Source organism: Mastomys coucha, unplaced genomic scaffold (assembly GCF_008632895.1).
Source record: "Mastomys coucha isolate ucsf_1 unplaced genomic scaffold, UCSF_Mcou_1 pScaffold7, whole genome shotgun sequence".
In the NCBI taxonomy this organism is placed as follows: Eukaryota; Metazoa; Chordata; class Mammalia; order Rodentia; family Muridae; genus Mastomys; species Mastomys coucha.
In genome coordinates this window covers 24,721,571-24,741,328 of record NW_022196913.1, presented here as the reverse complement: position 1 = coordinate 24,741,328, position 19,758 = coordinate 24,721,571, and the positions used below count along the sequence as shown (strand labels likewise).

General features: G+C 41.6%; 1 protein-coding gene across 7 annotated transcripts in view; it reads right to left on the bottom strand.

Annotated features, from left to right (window-relative positions):
* The window catches only part of Elmo1 (engulfment and cell motility 1), a 530,953-nt gene that overhangs the window by 20,757 nt on the left and 490,438 nt on the right, over positions 1-19,758 (bottom strand). For all 7 annotated transcript variants that reach the window (XM_031359616.1, XM_031359615.1, XM_031359617.1 and 4 more), the window contains 2 exons: positions 17,019-17,131; positions 7,760-7,867 (listed from right to left, as the gene is read on the bottom strand). In XM_031359616.1, coding sequence (XP_031215476.1) covers positions 7,760-7,867; positions 17,019-17,131 — 221 coding nt within the window. The remainder of the gene's footprint in view (positions 1-7,759; positions 7,868-17,018; positions 17,132-19,758) is intronic.

The following is a 19,758-nucleotide window of genomic DNA, read 5'->3' as shown; positions in this document are numbered from 1 at the left end:
AAACTACTAAGTTATCCATCCTTCTCCAATCCCAAATTGTCCAGTCCCGCAATGATTGTGAATCTAGCTGCATATGCTGCCTAGCTAGGCATTGCTAAAAGAGGGTTGTAAGCAACCAGTTCCTTACACTTTCTTAAAGGTGAGCATAATGTAAGATTTGGAGAGCTGAGTCTTATGTCCAGGATGCCATCTCACTCACAAAGACCCAGAGAAGGAGATCGATGCAATCAGCAAGAGGTTTTTTAATAACCCAGTATACTGGGGTCATCCCGCATTCAGGAAAAGGCAACCCCAAGGAACAAAGGCACACACTTTTTACACCCTTCCAGAACATAGGTTTACAGCATGAGTTGGTTATCTCTCATTGGTGGAGCTCATTGTTCTTTGTTTCCATTGACCTTTGTACCCCAGGTGAGGAGGAGATACCTGTTGCAGGTAGAAGAGGTTGGGGGAGGTCCACCCCCTACTGGAGAAGTTTCCTGGAATGTTACTCCCCACAATTAGAGCATCTCCTGGGGATGGATGTTTGCTCAGTAAACCCTTCTGAAGCTCTCTGTCTTTAGGCTTAATGGACATTCCGAGCTCCTTGGTATTTTTTATGAGGTGTCCCTGTTTGTTCAATTTTTACATTATGTCTGTATATCAGAAGAGAGATTAGCTTGTGGCCTTAAGTAACTGGAAGGGTCCTTCATCAACAAAACGGGTGAGATAGCTTTTGCTGTACACACTAGATGAAGGGCTCTTTGCTCCTGCCTCATGGTGCAGCCACTAGCTCCGCCCTATGCCTCAGCTGTCTTTTCTTTTTGGCCTTCTTCTGATCTTTGAATGAGAATCCTGTAGGTGGGTGTTATAAATCCTGAGCCTATCTTAAACACTGACTTCAGGTCTCACAAGTCCATTTTCATAACCAAGGGCTAGCTAGCCTTGCTGCCTCTGTGGCTGATCTGTCTGCAGGGCATATCTGAACTCTTAGAGAAATTGGTTACATTTGCAATGGAGACACTGAAGGGAATTTTAAAATCTAATTAGCAAAACAATTCACAAAACCTCCTAAACTTCACCTGGAGTTGAAATCACAAGTACATTGTAGAAAATCCTTTGTTATAAGATGTGAAATGTTTAATGGACTCCAGTATCCATTCTCTACAAAAGTAAGCTACCCCTTGGCTTTGAAAACATGGAGAGTGGGACAAGAAAATACAAAACTGCTTTGGATCGTCTTAATGCAAAAACTTCACAGGAGAAAACCTCTTTTCACTGGATATTGTGGTCATACATATTTTATATTTAAATATCCATTGTCCCTTATCAGGGAGATAAACTGCCTGTCGCTCATAGGGTTATGACTAAAATGAAAACACAAACTACTAAAAATGTCATCATTTTGAAAAGCTGTTTTTTCTCTTTCTTTCCTTCCCTCCTTCCTTCCTTCCTTCCTTCCTTCCTTCCTTCCTTCCTTCCTTCTCTCTCATAGCTTTTTTCTAGATGCACTGGAAGATTAAACATAGGGAGAACTGAAAACAATGTCCTCTTTAGTCCAGGGGTAGAAACAAAGGGGTCACACTCACACAGTAGGGAGCTCCTGAGGATTTCAAAGCCAAGCTAGCTTTGTGATTTGTTCTTTCTATATGGGAGAAGCAGGAGGTCGCCAGAGAAGGAAGTATCACCCTTACTCTGTGGTACATCTTCATTTCTCATATTTGCTCATTTTGAGAAGGGCTGGGCAGATGAAACGCCTAGGGTTCAAGATGAAGAATTCCTTACACAGTGTCACACAGCTAGCCAGGGACAGATCTGGTCTTAGAGTCCCATGCTCCCTCACTAGGCCCCTTCCCTTTTGTGTTTGGTAGGTGTAAGCACCTGCATCATAATGAATCCAGTCACAAATAAAGGCTTCTCTCTAAAGGCATTGTCTCCTTACTAGTATCTTGCAAGAAACCTTAATTACAAGATATTTCTAAAAACAAACAGTTTTAGCTTCTTTCCCTGGGGGAAGTCAAGGGACAACATCTTCAGGAAGTGGCTCTAAGCCTGATTACAAGTTGTTTGCAAGTCACTGCTGTATGTAGACATCCTCAATAGAAGCTTCTATAGCATGATACAGGAGGGAGGCTGGCTGCCTCTTCTTCCTAACTTAGCAGATCAGCCTTACAGCACTGAGGGATGGGCCATACATTGCCTTTGGAACCAGAAACTAAGGCTTTAGGGACTTGATTAACCTCTTGTTCTACTATGTTGGGCTTGCTCCAGATCAGAGTCTCAGATCATTTTTAGTCTAGGCAGAACAAATAATGAACTACAATTGGCCATGGAGCTGTTTGGCTGCCTGCAAATACCTTGATCTTACTGTTTACTAACTCATGGCTGCCAACTAGTTACACTTAACACTTCTCTACCTCACTTTTCTTACCTATATGGTAAGAAATATGGATGAAATGTCCCTTCAGGCTGCATAGTAGATAACTTATATAAGCTCCAGCACAGTGCCTGGCATACCTTATGCACTTAGCAAATGCCACTAGCTATTATTCCTATTACTATTAATCTGCATTAATTCTCTCAGTAGATGGAGGAATCTGAATTTTTCACTGTACTTCCATGACCCAAATCCCCCCACTTTGCCTGGCTGTCAGCTGTTCTCTTCATCCTTGATAATAGGCTTAATCTCTGAGAAGGGCATCAGCCTGTGCTTTCCTCCCTGTGCCTCTGATGTGGGGGCAAAGAACACTGGCCTAGATTCTTTCAAATAGAGGTCTTAAAGGGCACTAGGCACGGCTAAAGCAAATGAGCCTCGAGTGGTGGGGTGATGGGGATGGCAGCCTGTTAAGCCTGGGGAGGCAGCAGAGAGGAGATGCAAGGGAATGTAGATTTTCAAGGGCCCCATTTCCTGTGGGTCAGAAAGCACATGAAGAGCAAGAGCTCAAAGCTTTAGGGAAGAAGCCAGCCAAGGGAAATTCTCCAATCCTCACCAGGACCAAAAAAACGGTCCAGTTAACCAAGTGATTCATCAGTCCTTTGCTATTCAGCCCTGGTTAACTCAAAGGGTGAAAGACAATTCCTCCTAACCTCGGGAGAGAACAAAAATACATGGAAAGGTGATGACTCTTACCATTAATTGATAGTAACCCCCATTTTAATTGAAAAGTAAGATTTGTTTTTTATAAGTTATGTGAGAACAGAGTAAACAGGGACATCTCAGAAAAACACCAGGAGGCCAGGAATTTCTGTTGAGCTTAATAAGATCAGCTCAGGAACTTTGGAAGGTGGTAGAACTCTTTCCTCTCCGGAAGGGAGAGGCTAATTAACCTTCCTCAGATCACAGGGTGGGAACCAACCTGCGGGTGGGGACACATTCAGCAGGGTGGACCTTTGACCACCTTCAGACAAGGGAAGTCCTTGCCACCTCATTCCTTGAAGACCAATGAGTTTAAAAAGTCACACTGTTTTGCCAATCACATTGTGTCTAATAGCAGCTGCCCTGAAAATTGTATGAAAGCTCACTGAACAAGCTGTGTGAGGTCGACTCCTCTCCTTAGGATCTGGGACGGCCCCAGGGCACTGGAAGAATAAAAACCCTCTTGCTTTTTGCATTGTTCAGGCTCCCCGTGGTTCACTCAGTGGGGTCTCTGGTAAGCTAAAGCTCGACAGGGTCTTACAGTTATATCTTGATTACAGTTTCCCTTCCCTCCCAGTTCTTCCCCACTTCTCCTCCCCTTTCTGCCTCTCATTAGAAAAGAACACGCTTCTAAGGAATAAAAATGAGACAAAATAAAATTAAACAAAAATAAACACATCGGAGTAGTACAAAACAAACAGAAACAAAAGACCCCGAGAGACAGATGCTATCAGAGAGCCTCCCAGTACACACTCAGGGATCTTATAAAAATACAAAACCAGAAGGTACAATAGAAACACAAAGAACCAAGGTTGAGAGGAGGGAGGGAAGATAACATTTAAAAAGATGAAGAAAGGGAAAGTCCCGATTCGGCAGTATCAACCAAGGAACCTTCAAAACTGCCATGGAGTTTGTATTCTGTTGACCAGTTACTGGTCGGCACACAGTCAGTCCCTTAAGAGTAGTTTGCTTCCTCAGTGAGACCCCCCTTGGGGAAAACTAAAACTTCATTTGCAAGTGGTTTTTGATTAGAGGTAGAATCTGGCTTAGGGATGGTGTGTCCCCTTCTCTGTTCAGCTCTAGGACTACATCTGGTGCCGACCCATGCAGGTCCCATGTATGTGGCCTCAGTCTGTGAGTTCATAGGTGCTTTGGCCCTGTTGTGTTTTGAAAGCCTTGTTTCCTTGGTGTCCTCTAGCCCTTCTGGCTCTTACATTCTTTCCACATCCTCTGCAGAGTTCCTTGAGCCCTGAGAGGAGGGATGTGATGGAGACATCCCTTTTAGGGCTGAGCATTTCAAGGTCTCTTACTCATTTTTCTAGTGGAATACTTTTTCTGCTTCTAAGAGCCCAGGCAGAATACAGAATTGTCACAGAAAGCAACCAAGAATGTGCTGGAAGCTGCAAACTTAGTGTCTTAGGGCAGGGCAGGGCAGGGCTTTCTTAGGTACACAACTTCATTTCTTTCTTTCTTTTTTATTTTTTTAATAAAGATTTTATTTATTCATTTATTTTATGTATGTAAGTACACTGTAACTGTACAAATGGTTGTGAGCCTTCATGTGGTTGTTGGGAATTGAATTTTTAGGACCTCTACTTGCTCCGGTCAACCCTGCTCGCTCTGGTCCAAAGGTTTTATTTATTATTATACATAAGTACATTGTAGGTGACTACAGACACACCAGAAGAGGGTGCCAGATCTCATTACAGGTGGTTGTGAACCACCATGTGGTTGCTGGGACTTGACCTGAGGATCTTTGGAAGAGCAGTCAGTGCTCTTACCCGCTGAGCCATGTCACCGGCCCAACTTCATTTCATTTTATAATATAAGCATACTCCCTCCTGTAAGCACTATGCAGATAGATACAATCTCACTAACACACAACCTCCCCTACCCCATACACTCTTAACTTACATAATCTCTACTTATTTTTCAAGAGATATAGTGTGAGGTAGGTTCTTGGAATTCTGCGTCACTGGGATTGAAAGGTTGCGGAGGAAAGGGTGCTTTGGCCCTGTTGTGGGCTCTTGGAGGCCTCTATCAAACCCTGTGTGGAGAAGGGAGATTCACAGCTCCAGCTGTGCTCTCCTGGGAGAACCCAGGCCAGGGCTCTCCTTGCATACCTAGGTGATTGCTAGTTCTCTCTACTCTGGGATTTTGGAGGTGAGGGACATTGCTTGGTGTGGGGAATGCTACCAACTACCCTTTAATAGGGCTCTGGTGTCAGCTAACTTCTAGAAGTCTTTCTAGAGCTCCTCATTTCCTAAGCATTGATGTACTGCACCTAAAACTGGCAAAGTGCCAGTTACATGCCTATGTTCAAGTTGAGAAGTGGATTGTTTATCTGTAGGTGTGAGGATAAATTATATGCTCAGTAAGTGGAGAGCAGACTTTCAGTGTGGAGTGATTCATTTGCCCAAACTACCTTCTCTGTCTCTCGGCCAGGTGAAGGTCTTGGGAGAGGATGCCCTAGACAGTAGGAATTATTTTGGGTACCAGAAACTTCTAATGCTTTTGCAGATCACTGGCTGTGTACATGCCCTAGGACATGAGAGATTTTTGTTTTAACAGCAAGTGGAGAAAAAGGGGGACACAGGTGTGTGCGCTTCACATAGCTAATTCAATGAGCAGAAAGAACTGTCCTTTCTAAGATTAAGATTAAGCCTTTCTTACTGTGTGAGCATGTGTGTGTTCGAGTGTGCTTGTGTGTGTGTGCCTGTGCGTGCGCCTTTATATGTGCACCTGCGGGTGTTTGTGTGTGTGTGTGCATGTGGGTGAGCATGTGTGTGAGCATGTGCCTGTGTGTGTGTGTGTGTGCTAGACAGAGGGAGAGATATCAAGGATATTTTCCTTTATGAAAAAACAGTGATACTAAATCTTAGTTAATTTTTATTTTTTTAAGATTCTTTTTCCAAAAATTACAACATATTTTCAGTTTATGTTTTAAAAGGGCTTTTTTGAGAAAGCCACATCTGTGGAATTTCGGTGAAATATTCAGCAACATCCACATTAGTATTTCTAAAACTTGAGAGCTAGGCCAGAGTCACCTGGAGGTTCCAGTTCTTACCCAAAGTTTCTGATTTGTGAGGTCTGAGTATGACCTTTCTTTTCTTTTCCTTTCTGCATTTTTTTTCCCAAGACAGGGTTTCTGTGTATAGCCACTGGGTGTCCTGGAACTTACTCTATAGACCAGGCTGGCCTTGAACTCAGAGATCCTCTAGCCTCTTCCTTCCAATTGATGGCATTAAAAGCATCCATTACCACCATCCAACACGGAGTTCCGTTTTCTAAGGTCTGATGGTCTGGTTCACAGTTGAAGAAGCATTGGTTTGGTATCAGATGACAGGGTGGTTCAGCTTTGTCAACTCTGACCAGAGTGTTCTTAGCTTCTTGTAGAAGCCTAAGAACCCCTTCCCCATCCCCCCACCCCATCTGTGTGTGTGTGTCTGTGTCTGTGTGTGTGTGTGCGTGCACATGGTGTGGTGCCCAGGCATAGCCTTCAGTTCTGGGTTTTAGCTTACTTTTTCCTGCTATGGGGTGTCAACAATGCATGCTGGGAAAGCAGTTCTATAGACGGAAATGAACTGTATGACACTACAAAGACCAGACTGTCCCATTTTTAAACTGGAGGAAGATTAAATGTTCTAGCTTTCTGCCTGAGGTGTCCGCACAGAGTCTGAAAGTGTCAGGAAGTTTCCCACTCAGGTTTATTTTTGCTTCCTGTGGTCCTGAGCTGTACAGCAGGCAGTCCGTATTTGACTTTCATGAGCCCTGGGGTGATGGGAGATGGCAGGCGGTAGGAGGTCAAAGACACTACTGCATATGGCTGTCTACGCACAGCAGGATCAGAGCTACTCTTAAAGGTTATTTAAGCACGTCCTGACAACTGGTCCCTGGTTGACTTCTCTGACTAGACTGTCCTCCAAGAATGTATTCCTTCTGTCTCATTTTTCTTCCAAATTAATTCACCATCCTGGCATTTTTAAATGCTGCTTTAATAACTTTTAGTCTCTACACTTAGCATTGAACCTTGGAATTTGTTACCTGCTTTGGGATTAGGTTAAAAGGATCACATGTTACTGTCCCTTTAAAACCACACGTTAAAGCAAAGCCCACGGGGAAGGCAAATAAACAGAAATAATAGGTATCTTGGAGGACAATTGAGTGGCTGGGTAATTTATCATAAATTCCCAAGTATCTGAGTTCTCAAAAATAACATTTCAATCTTTCATTAACTTTATGTTCTAATTACAGGACACACTAAACCATATGTGGTAGTAGTTGTTGCATATAAGTTATAAGAAAATTTTACTTGAAAATACAATTGATAAAATCAGGTTTATATATTATTCCCTTAAAATACATCGATGTACACTCACACTATCCAAAGTAGACATTCTGACACCTACTTCATCCTTTAGAAAAGGTATGTAAGCACCATTCTGACATTTGTTCTGCGCATCCCTGAGCCTCAAATCCCTCCAGGCCATGTACCTGGTGGGAATGCACAGGTTGAAGTTATAGGATGAGGCAAGTGCAAACGGGTTCATTTATGTTAGTAGGTTTCTATATGGGTTACTATGAATAAGAAATAACTAACAAACCAATAATCAGGTGCCCTAACCCAGAGAAGAAGCCACTTACATTTGTCCTGCAGGGAATCGTGGGGCACTTCTCCTTGAGGGCTCTCTTCCAAGTCGCCATAATGTAAGACTTTGTGATTTGGTGAAAGCCGACAATACCAAAACTTGTCTGAGGAGAAAAACACATGTTTAAAAGGTTAATGATTCTGGTTTTCAAAAAACATTGTCATGAAGTTTCTTAATAGTGCTATTTAAAGGAGAAAAGTCATTCATTTGATTTTAGACCTGTGGTTCTCAACCTTCCGAATGGTGTGACCCTTTAATACAGTTCCTCATGTTGTGATGACCCCCAACCATAAAATTACTTTCATTGCTTCTTAAGTATAATTTTGTAATGCTATGAATTGTAGTGTAAATATTTCTGCAGACAGAGGTTTGCCAAAGGGGTTGTGAACCATGGGTTGTTGAGAACCACTGTTTTAGACCTTAAAAAATAATGGATTTTAGTGCTCTGGATGGTGAAGCCTTCTTCTGATTTTGATATTTCAGTATCACCCATCATGCACTGCATACATTGATGACTATGGAGAATGTCACCAAACTCTTCTATCTCAATGGCAAAGTATTTTCCAAGAGGGTGGTTTCCATGGGCATCCCATCAGCACCTGTAACCACCAAGAGGGTTAGTCTTTAGTCACAAAATCTTGGCAGAAATGGAGAGAAGTGAAATAGCTTTTGGAGAGAAGAATAGCTTTTGGAGCTTTGAGATGCTTCCACATTGATTTCCAGCCTACTGAGACAGTTTTACACAAAGTCATGCTTCAGTTAGTACAAACACCTGCTAACAGTCCACATCCATAATCTGTAAATAAATTATCAGGACATTGGTAATACACTTGGAGGTGGGATCCATCGGAAATCTCCTAATAATTTAGGATTTAGGAAAGGAACAAAGATATTCACAAGCAGCTTCCCTCCTATATAGTGCCTGAATGGAAATGGACAAGACTTTAAGGATATCATTACTCTGAACTCCCGACAATTTTATCCCTTCAGCTCCCAAGGGTGATGAGAAAATGTGAGCAGGACAAAGGCAGGGAGAAGAAGGCAAAGATTGCTGGTGTAGACCTATAAGTTTACCGATTCCGAAGATAAACCATGACTCCAGTGTTTGCATAGCTATGAAGATGACGCCTCCTCCAGAAATTATTTCCACAAATAAAACACCGTCTGACATGATTTGCATATACATGTTAGCCATCTTAATGTTCCCTGCTGTGAAACCCAAAGTAAGCAAACTGTGGTAATGCTCCCTGATACATACAAGGTAAGCAGCTTTCTCTAGTGGATATACCATGAACAGTTGCTTATCAGACAAGAGATTCCAGGCTCCTCATCACCCTGGACAGTGCATGGCAGTTGGCCACTATATTCATAATGGCTATAGTCCCAAAGCTTTGGTACAGTACTGGATACTGAATGTCTGCACTGTTGGTGTTGGCTAAACTAGAAAATGAAGACTTAGGGAGATTTAGTTCAAGCACACCAGGCACACAGCATTTGTGCCCTACCAGCCTCTTGGTATAAAAATGCACCTGGTTTACCCTATGGTCTTGGTCAAATCACCTCATAACTCTACCCAAAGTCCTCAATTGTTTTGAAACTTTTCTGACAAAAATGCTGTCCACCACATTTTAAGAAAAGATTTTCAATATAAAATTGTTTTCACTGAAAAAGTCCTATCTTAACCATAATTCACTTAATCAACAAAAAGCTTTAAAAATGGAAGTAGAAGCTATATAATAAACAATGAAAATGCCCAACTTGAACCACAAAAGGAAATTGCATGTTATTCTTGACTTCCTAGAGTATAAGAGAATTTTAGAATTGTTTGAGAATCCCTGGCTGTATCTAGAACATGGCAACCATGCACTTAAAGGACTCTGAACTCTGTTGAAAACTAAAATCAAAGGAGACACTGAGGAGGAGGAGAAGAAAGAGAAGGAAAAGGAAAAAGAGGAGGAGGAAGAGGAGGAGGGGGAGGGAGAGGAAGAGGAGGAATGGAGGAGGAAGAGGAGGAGGAGGATTATGCAATGCCTATGAATTTATTTGGCCAATTTCTCAAAATTCATTTTATACATACAGCAATCACAGGTGATAATGAAGTGGAATTTAAAGAGAGTTAAGTAAGTTATTCCTTCACTAATTCATAGCCATTATAATCAGTAACTGTAAAAATTTCTGGGTTTCCACAAGAAGAATGCATTTGGGGGAACCAAGTTAGAATTTACAATAGGAATTGTAAAAACCAGAGGACATCAAGTGTTATGAACATCCCAGAACTGTTAGAGCCTGAGATAACAAGGCATGGTGGTCCTCTCTACACACAAAGACTACATGGCATATGGCCTGGTCTACATGGCCTATGATGACCATGATGTTTTGTAAGGTATGTTATTACCTCTGAGGAACTTTTGGGGCTAAGTGAGTTACTGATGGTTAATGGGAAGGAAGTCAATGAGGTGTGACACTGGGATTCTCAGTCCTTCAGTTGATGAAGATCTGCCTGCTTTTTAGAGAAATACCTTCTTTGCATGCTGGACCTAGCCCATAACTCAGTTGTACTCTGTGAAGCCATTAAGTCCATATGCTGCAATGATCATTTATACTCAGTTTGGTCTGATGGGAAGAATTATGAAATTGAGCTAGTTTAATACAATATATATTCATTTATAAACTATACTAAATTTTGTGTTGCTGCTTATGTTTAGGATAAATTTATTTATCTAAGAGTATTTGCAGCCGAGTATTCCTCAAGAATAGCAAGGAGTCATTAAATGGATGGCAGATATGAAAGACTGACACTCAAAGACCACCACCAAGATGTTCTGTCAATTCATGGTAGCAATTAGAAAAAATGACCACATAAATGATGTGACCAGGCCTGGGAAGTAGGTACAAAGACAATCTAGGATAAGAAGAGGGGATTTCTCTTGCTTACATAATGCATTTTTAATTCATAAACCACTTTAGAACAGTGGCTACTTATCACTTGTCAGAAAAGACCACATACTTTGCAAAGATGCATGGAAGTTTATTTAACAGAAACACAAGAGGCTACCTGCAACGCTGGCCTGTCTATCTGTTTTGTAACTAAAGAGAACTTTTTCCTTGAAGAGGTTTAGATTACCTTGTGTTACAGGACATCATCCTTCCCCAGTTGTCTTCCTATCTTTAGCTACTTCTTCTCTTATCTCTATACAAGTTCCCCGTACTGTCCGCTACTATGACGACCAAGGGCAAAAGGGTCTGTGCATGCCTGATGGAAGCAACGTATTCCTCTCTTTCTCAGCAGGTCAGACATTTAGAGTGAGAGCCATCATGATTGTTTAGTTCTGTATCAAAGGTAGGGCTGCTATAGAGGAGCATGAAGCTGCCCATGCTCACAAGCGCAGCACATTGACACAGTGGTTAGAGACATCAGCGTCACTCAACAGCAGCAGCTTGACTTGCAGTTTTCTTTTGTGGGAAAAAAATGTGCATTTTCCTTTTAAGACTCAGCATGATGCTTTGAGTTCTTCAGTCCCTTTGGGCAATACAAGAGTGGATCTCGTCATTAAAAGCAATTAGCAAGAAGCAATGAGAACATTATCAAAGATTGTTTACTAGCAACTATGGAGGATGTGAGAGCTAATGTGGAGGCCTTGCAGTCAATTACAAACTAGAATATATTAACAGTTGTCTTTCCTTCTCCAAACTAAAAAATATGGAGACAATTTTGTGCTTCAATCTTTTCCTTTGTTCTTATTCATTTTGATTTTCTGTCTCTCCCCTGTTTCTCTTTTCCTTTGTCATTGATTGATTCCTCCTTGCCTCCCTCCCTCCATGCTCCCTACCCCATGTCAAAGATGAGAAGGTTTCAAAGTCCACATTTTCATATCTTTTCTGTACTGCAATAACTCGGGTTGGGTGGTAGGGCTTTATTTGGTTTACATTTCCAAGTCACAATCCATCGCTGAGGAAAGTTGGCAGCCAGGCAGACCTCATGGAGGAACGGCTTCCTGGCTTGTTCACAGGCCCATACTTAAGCTACTGTTCTTAAATAGCCTAAGGCTGCCCACCTGCCTAGGGATGGTGCTGCCTACAGTGAGCTGAGCTCTCTGGCATCAGTAATCAGGACAAACACTGCAGACTTAACTAACATGTCCACAGACCAGTTTGATCTAGGTGATTCTCCAAGTGAAGCTTTACTCTTAAAAGTTTCTAGGCTATGTCAAGCTTTCAGTTAATGCTAACAAGGAGAGCCCATAATCCTGGGGAGAAGGTCCAATTAAAGCAATCTTTGATGTCACATGGATTACTAAAAACTCAAATTCTGAGAAGTGAAATTTTTATAACACTGTCCAGCAAAACTTTCTATACAATGAAAATGATCTGCATCTCCTTTATTCAATAAGAAAACATTTAAAATTTTCCCTTATTATACTATCTTAGCCACAGGTAAGCATGCCTATTGGTCTTTAGGAGACTGGAGTATCGAGGAATAGTTACTACCATTGGTTTGACAAGCTGGATATTCAATAGCCATAAGAATTGAGTCTGTTCAACTCTGCTTTGGAAGCAGGGGACTTGCTAGAGTTAGGTGCAGAGCCACATTTGGTAGCACACCCTGACAACCTCTTGTCACAGTCGTGGGGAAGCATTTCCTAACCTATGTTGCTAGAGTACTACCATTAGGATGCTCCATTTTGTTAGGATGCCCTAACTATATCAAATCATCATTGTGTTCAGAAGGTCCACATCTTGCTTAAGACTCAACCTTTCCAAATCAAAGAATAGGTCTGGACAGTGCCTCGAGGGAAATGTCACTTTCCCAGTGATGAGACCCACAAACTTCTCTGTTGGTTCACAGAGGGCGATGGTACCTGTGGTTGGCAGTGAAGTCCTTCCAAATACTTCTCAATTCACTGAATGCTCTTCAAAACCAGAGACATGTGTTTTGATTCTGAATTCTGCCTCCTTGGAGGCATTGTGTCCTCTCCTAGCTCATGATTCCAGGACTCTCACACACTTGGGAAGATGATTAGTCTTAATAAATATTGGGGTGACCACATAGACCTTGACTATACACCTGATTCTGATACTCTGCTTTAGCCCTTAGCAAAATTATAGCCTGAGAGACTGCTGTTCTTCATTTGCAAAGTGATAGCCTTAACTGCATGAGTAGAACATCTGTGATGTGTACGTCCTGCATCCTCGACAGGACTGGTTAAGAGGACTCGTACATTCCAATCAGAGAACATGTCCCTTCAGCCCCACTGTCTACCCTTCCACATTTCTGAAATGGTGATTGCCTGCTATTTCGACCTACTGAATGACTTTTCCAAAATTCAACTGTTTTTCCTTCATTTGGAAATACACACTTATTTGTACCTGCCTTTTTGCTAAAATGAACTGATTAGGTTTCATGAAACACCAAGAGAGAAATGTAATTAAAACAGAGGAAAGAAGCAGCTTGGTGCCCTGAAGGGTTGATAAAGTTGCCGCGCCTGAGTGATCCACTTGACTCCAGGTTTCTGACTGAATTATAAGAGTTATGTGAGGTACAAAGGCCTTGCTGGCGAAAGTGGGAAGACAAGCTTAACTCAGCGCTGAATTCTGAGATAACTCAGTCACATTGGTACTTAAAGACAGGAACCTACCAAGCATCTTTCGTGAGAAGCAAGCTTTATGGTATCATTTTTTGAAATGATTCCCTGGTGTCTAGCCCAGGGGTTATCAAGACCATTCAATGCAAGCAATTCTGAGAAACCTGAAGTTCTAAAATGTAGAAAGTGCAGGGAAATGTTGGAGACTGCACTCTCATGAAGCAATAATGGCTGTGCCACACACAACCTCTAGGTATTTATCTTTGCTCTTCTCCCCTCCAGGACTACATGGGACAGAGAAGAATGGCAAGCCTTACATTGTGTCAGCAGAAAGAAAAAAGCAGGCCTGAACACCCAATAGCAGCCTGCTTCCTATGTTTAAAAATTATATGCCAAGAACGTACAGCCCACAATAATCCTGAGTAGTTTTGATTGCTTGATAAGCATCACATTAAGGGCTAAAGAGATTTTACGTAACCCTTGCAACTACCCACTTGGTGTAGGAAGTGGCATTATCCTTGCATGACAGGAAAGGAGTCTAGGTTGAGGAGTAGATTGCCAACAGCTGCCTGGCCTGGAACGGGAGATTGGGACTTAAGCCACATTAACATGTATCACATGACTGTCTGTCTCCCAGGTACACCGTGGCCAGATAGTTTAGAAGCCCAGACTTGTCTTGTTTGCATCAGATTGTCCAATTAATCAGAGTTATGGATGAGACAGGATGATAGGCAACTGCATTCTGACAAAATGTAGCAAAGGAAAAGATGTTTTACAAACTCTTCCATTTCCCATTCTGTGGGACGGGGAACTTTCAGCTTCCCCTGTAAACTTAATTACTGAATCTGCTCATCTGTGTCCTCCTCCCTGTTAGACAAGTCAGAAGGAACAAGGGAAGTGGCCATGGCTCCTACGCAGGGAGTAAGAGATCTAATCTATGACAAAGTCTCCTTGAACATGTATGTACTTGAAGGAGTGGAAACCAGTTTTACAGCCCAGCCAATTTGGCTGTGTAAAATCTAAATGCAGTGTTCTGATGGAGCGATAAAGAAGCCTGTGCATCGCAGGCAGAGAGCTGGTAACCAGACTTGTATTGCTGTGCTCAGGTGTTTGCTAATTCATCAGCTAGATACTCACACCTTTATTCATTAGAAAGTTAATCAAAAATGAAGGATAAATATTTTTTAAAATAAAATCTGTAATTATCTTAGAGTGGAAGAAAGTTCTGGTAGAGTCCTTCCATTTCAGCCTAGAAAGGGATATCAAATAGGATACTGGTCTGAAAAGTTCATTGTAACTCCAAGCACCGGGAATCAGTTGGCATCAGTGAATGCTTTTAGTGTCTCTATATGCTTTTCCCATTCCAAATACTTCTGGGTCTTTCGCCCAATGTCAAGTACAAAAAGAAAATGTTTTAAGTTATGTTTATGGGCCTATATATTCTGGATATTGATCTACCCAGAGACAAGTAGGAGATGAGGACATACAGTTAACTATCTAGCTAACAGCTCTCAGAGACGAGAGCGCTAGACACCCATGTCGTAGGGTTCTCAGACATCAGATGTCTTGCCTGAAGACACTAATGGGGCTAATTGTAGAGCTGAGAAGGCCTCGACAGAGTCTTGTCACTCTCAGACCTGTTTTGTTGTTGTTGTTTTGTTCTGTTTTTACATAATCTTCCACAAGAACAGTGATTCCTTTTAGCTTGACTCCTAGGAGCTACACTACAAAAGTCTTAGGAAACAGATATTGATACTGACTGAAAACTGCTCAAGTCCATATAGTTGGACAAAGACAGCCAATGCTATGTCTTCTTGGAGCATCAAGTGCTTGGACGTGAAGACCAGCCAAAGGACTGCAAAGAGAAAGAAGGGAGTGACCTCATTGCTCAAGGGCTGAGTTTAGGAGATGAGTTCTCTCCTCCATAGCTTTTATAATGCCAAGTCTTTCTCATGTTCAACTCAGGCTTTCAGCATTCTGCATCTCCCTCCCCCCAGCTCCCCAATCCTCTTCCCAGGCTTAGTGCAAAGCTCAAGGCTTCTCATCCTTTTCGAGTAACCCACACTTACTCTAGGAAGTTCTGGCTTTTGAAGTCCTTAAGTGTGGTTTTCAAGGGTAACATCGACATATTTCAATTATTGAACACTCAGCCCAATGTAGTTACAGTAAATGGCCAGGGAGATGGGCACAAACACAAATTGATTACCGCCATTAGTGGGTGAGCTTTGTGTCTGAGCAAAGCATCTATTGGGTTTGAGGACTACCTGCCAGAGTTGGTCCCTGCTCATCACCAATACTTGTTCTAAGCACAGTTGTTAAAGCCTCTGCTTATGGCTGGCTCTTTCTCAGTTTCCTCACCTCTTCTCAAATCTTACTTTTCAGTTCTGTTTCATAGCTGTTTTCTTCTAGGACAGCATGATATGAGTACTTTGTACAGTCAGAAGTACATACAGACAGCAATAAAACAATCAAGACAGAGGAACAGTTGGGAATGCTTCCCACCTCATGTGTTTGGTCCACTGCTGCCTTTTTGATTTGACATATTGAGGTCAGAAATTAGAGACAGATCAGATAGCTGTCTTGGAAGATTCTGGAAATAGATTCTTAAATCACCTTGCTTATACCCCAATAAAATAACTCTGACCTGAAACAGCATCAGTGTGAAGAATTTGAAAGTATGAACCACCAGTGCTGCAAGTGCCAAGATCTACCCAGACAGTGCTTGCCAATTTCTTGATGGTGCAAGGGAATCACACACACACACACACACACACACACACACACACAAATGGATGTGTGTCAAGTGGATGTCAGTGGCTCAGCATCATCTGATAACATCTGGCTCAGTGGGTAAAAAGCATTCGCTGAGCAAGCCTATTGACACAAGTTCAATTCTGTGAACTTACAGTGAAGAAAAGACTCACAAAAGTTGGCCTCAGGCCTCCGTTTGTGCACCATGGCATGCGTACACCTTTATCCACACATAAGTGATATAGTCAGGGTTATACTAAGGATAAATAAGATAGACCTTTAAAAAGTAAAAACTAGAAGAAAGGGTTTGTAGCTTTAGAGGGTGAATCCTTGCTTTTCTGGAACTTTACAAGTTACTCAACTCTCAGGACCTCTGTTTTGATATGTGCAAATATGTACAACTATAATAAGAACTTCATAGGGCTATTTTGAAGACAGATTTCATTAATCCAAGTATGTATTATTCAATTCCGATGATATGTTCCAAGAAATGCATCTTTAGGTGATTCCATCATGTGACAGTCATGAAGTACATTTATACACAAACTAAGATGGTACAATGTTCCCAGTGGCCACCATTGAATGTGTGGTCCCCTGTTGACTGACACATGATCCATGGCTGTGTAAGTAACATATTGAAAGAATAGCCTTGCACATGGTTCAGTCATAGCATGTATTAGCCATTGTTGGCACCACTACTAGTAGCCTTCTGTCACTAAATGCCAAAGAGCAGCCCTTTAGCTCCATGGATCTTTTGGTCATTTGTAGTTTGATTCTCCCTCCACATAAAACAAGAACTGACTTACACTGCTATTCTTCTATCAAGCACGATGCTGTCCTTGAATGACACTATGTTCTTGTGAGTACCAAGAAGCAAGCTACTCTTGTCCCTGCCCGTGTATGGAATTCCCTAAACCGTACCTTGTCTCCGACGAGCATTGAGTTTCCTAAAGCAGGTCCCCTCCACAAGGCGGTTCAGGCGCTGCTGTTTAATCAGCTCTAAGATTTCTGGCTGGATCTTCTCCTTTAGCTCCCTATTGGAGAATAAACACATCATATTACACAGTGCACCCTGACAACAGCCTACTGTGAGCTGATGGGCAGGGAGCATGAGCTACCTTCTTTCATCAACACCCCAGGACCTTCTCAGCTGGTGCTTTAGAGAATCGTTCAGAGATTTTTCTAAGGAAAATCTAGGCCAGAGTTCCCTATTGAAATAGCAGTATTGGGTCTCTGACATTTACAGACTACCCACAAAAGTAGTAGCCACTTTTGTGACTTTTCCCCAGAACAAAGCCTTCTGAGAAATTCCTATTTACAAAGTCATAGATGAGGCTTAGGCAAAAGTCCACGAAAATAGATTTCTGAGTGCTTAGTTTTGTAGCAAAAACAAAACAAACAATCAAAAGCCAAACCAACACAGAAAACCTCTACATTACTTTTGTGGCAGACCATGCAATTGCTAGATCCCATCTCTAACTGTACCTTGAGCAAGAACCACTTTTGCTTTCCATTCAATCTCTCACAAATGAGAACCATAACACTGTCCCAGATTCTAGCCCACAGAGATTGAGATAATGATGGGGTAAATTAAAATTATTTGTTACTTGTCTCAGGCTAATAGGATGTAATTTAGTTTTAGATGAACTATGCTGCAAAGCTTCCATGACAGAGTGCGGTAGTTTCTAAAACCTTTAAGGGATTTGTTTGTTACAAAGCTTTATGAGCATCCTGGCATTCGAGGCTAGTAAAGTCAGCAGTATTCTGATCAAAGCTGCACAGGGAGCTGCAGAGCTCAGCCCTCAGAGATCTGTTAAAAGTATTGCCTATAACACGGATCCAGATGTCAGAAAACCAAGGTCCAGTCTAGACCATGTCTATGACTAGTGTTTCACATAGCTCATTTGAATCTCAGTTTCTTAACTGTGAACAGAGACTAGAATCTTTCCTGAGAAAATGCTATGACTCCCAAAGGAGACAGTGATAGCATTAAGTCTTTATAAATATTGGACAGTAATAGACGCATTGCTGAATATACTTCAGTGATCACCTTTCTTTTGCTTAGCTAAACACTCTAAATGGCCATTATGACATTCACTCAAGGTTTACACATCCATCAGATTTGATCTTGAGTCCATATTTTGTCAGGCTCTGGGCAGGACATTTGTTTCTACCCACTGTTGATTTGCAGGTGAGGTAGGCACTTGTGCTCAAGTACTCACAAGACTGGATTTACATTGTGTAATTTTACCTCATTTTAATCTCATTTCCCCCAGATTAAAAGGAATTTGGAGGATGAGTGTTTAATATCACCATTTCTATTCTACAGATGTGGCAACTCCTCAGGAAGGTTAAAGTTAGAACAGCGTACAGATTCCAGTCTTTGTAGTGATAATACGAACAAAAGAGAAAGGGGAGAGGGGCAGGAGAAATGGCTCGGTAGCTGTGAACACTTTTTGCTTTTGTAGAAAAACCAGATTTGGTTCCTAGCACACACCTGGCTCACAACTATCTGTAACTCCAATTCCAGGGGGATCTGGTGACCTTTTCTGGCCACTGTGGGCAGCAGGTATGTATATGGTATACACACATGCATGTAGACAAAACACTTATATGCATAAAATAACTGAAGGGTTTTGTTTGTTTTTGAAAAAGTAACATAAGAAGAGCTAATATGATAGTTAAACCTTATTTTCAACCTAACAAAATCTGGTACATAGGTTTCTGAGTATAGCTGTAAGAGATTGTCATGATTGTGTTAATAAAGGAAGGAAGACCTGCTAACTAAGGGTAGTATCACTCCTTGAGCTGAGACCCTAGACTGTATTAAAAAACACAACAAAACAAACAAACAAAAAAAACAACAACAACAACAGTGAGCCATGCACAAGCATTCTTTATCTTCTGAAAAGCTCCCACTGATCTAACTTTTCTGGCATACTGTACATTAAACTTCAAACATGAGCCAACATAAAGCCTTTGTCCCCTTAACTTGCTTTTGCCAGGATATTTTGTCACAGCCATGGGAAACGTCATTAGGACAACTAACACACATTTGGGAGTTGAAATGCCCTTGAAATCCTGTGTGATATGGAAGTGCCTTACTAATGACAGTGCTTGGAGCATTTACAAGGCTTTCCATCCACAGGCCTCTGAGGATCTCAGGTCAGGCTTTAAGATCACAATTAGAACTATTTATTTTTAGTGCTCATATTTGATAAGATACACTAAGCGCATCACAGCTTTAATAAACCCTGTATGGAATGGAGAGGTTGAGGACTGCATAGGCAGCTGTTCATGGTGATAAATCACTGCTGCAGACTTCTAAGTCTGGGCAACTGGGCAAAGAAGAAAATATCTTCTGGGGATAGAGAGAGCACAGGAGAACAGAGTTTGGAACACATCAATTTTGAGGATAGCTTTGTTAGGCTGTGGTTAAGGTATTAACATGTAGAGATGAAACACAGGAAAGTCCCAGAGATTTTAATGCTGCCTCATGATGTTTTGGATAAAACTTGGATATATTTATCATTACACATGTCTTCATCATATCCAGTAGGTATACTAAAAGAAGAATTAAATTTATATCTCTCCAAGGGAACTTTCAAAAGAGTCAGCTAGCTTGCTTGCTTGCTTGCTTCCTTCCTTCCTCTCTTTCACT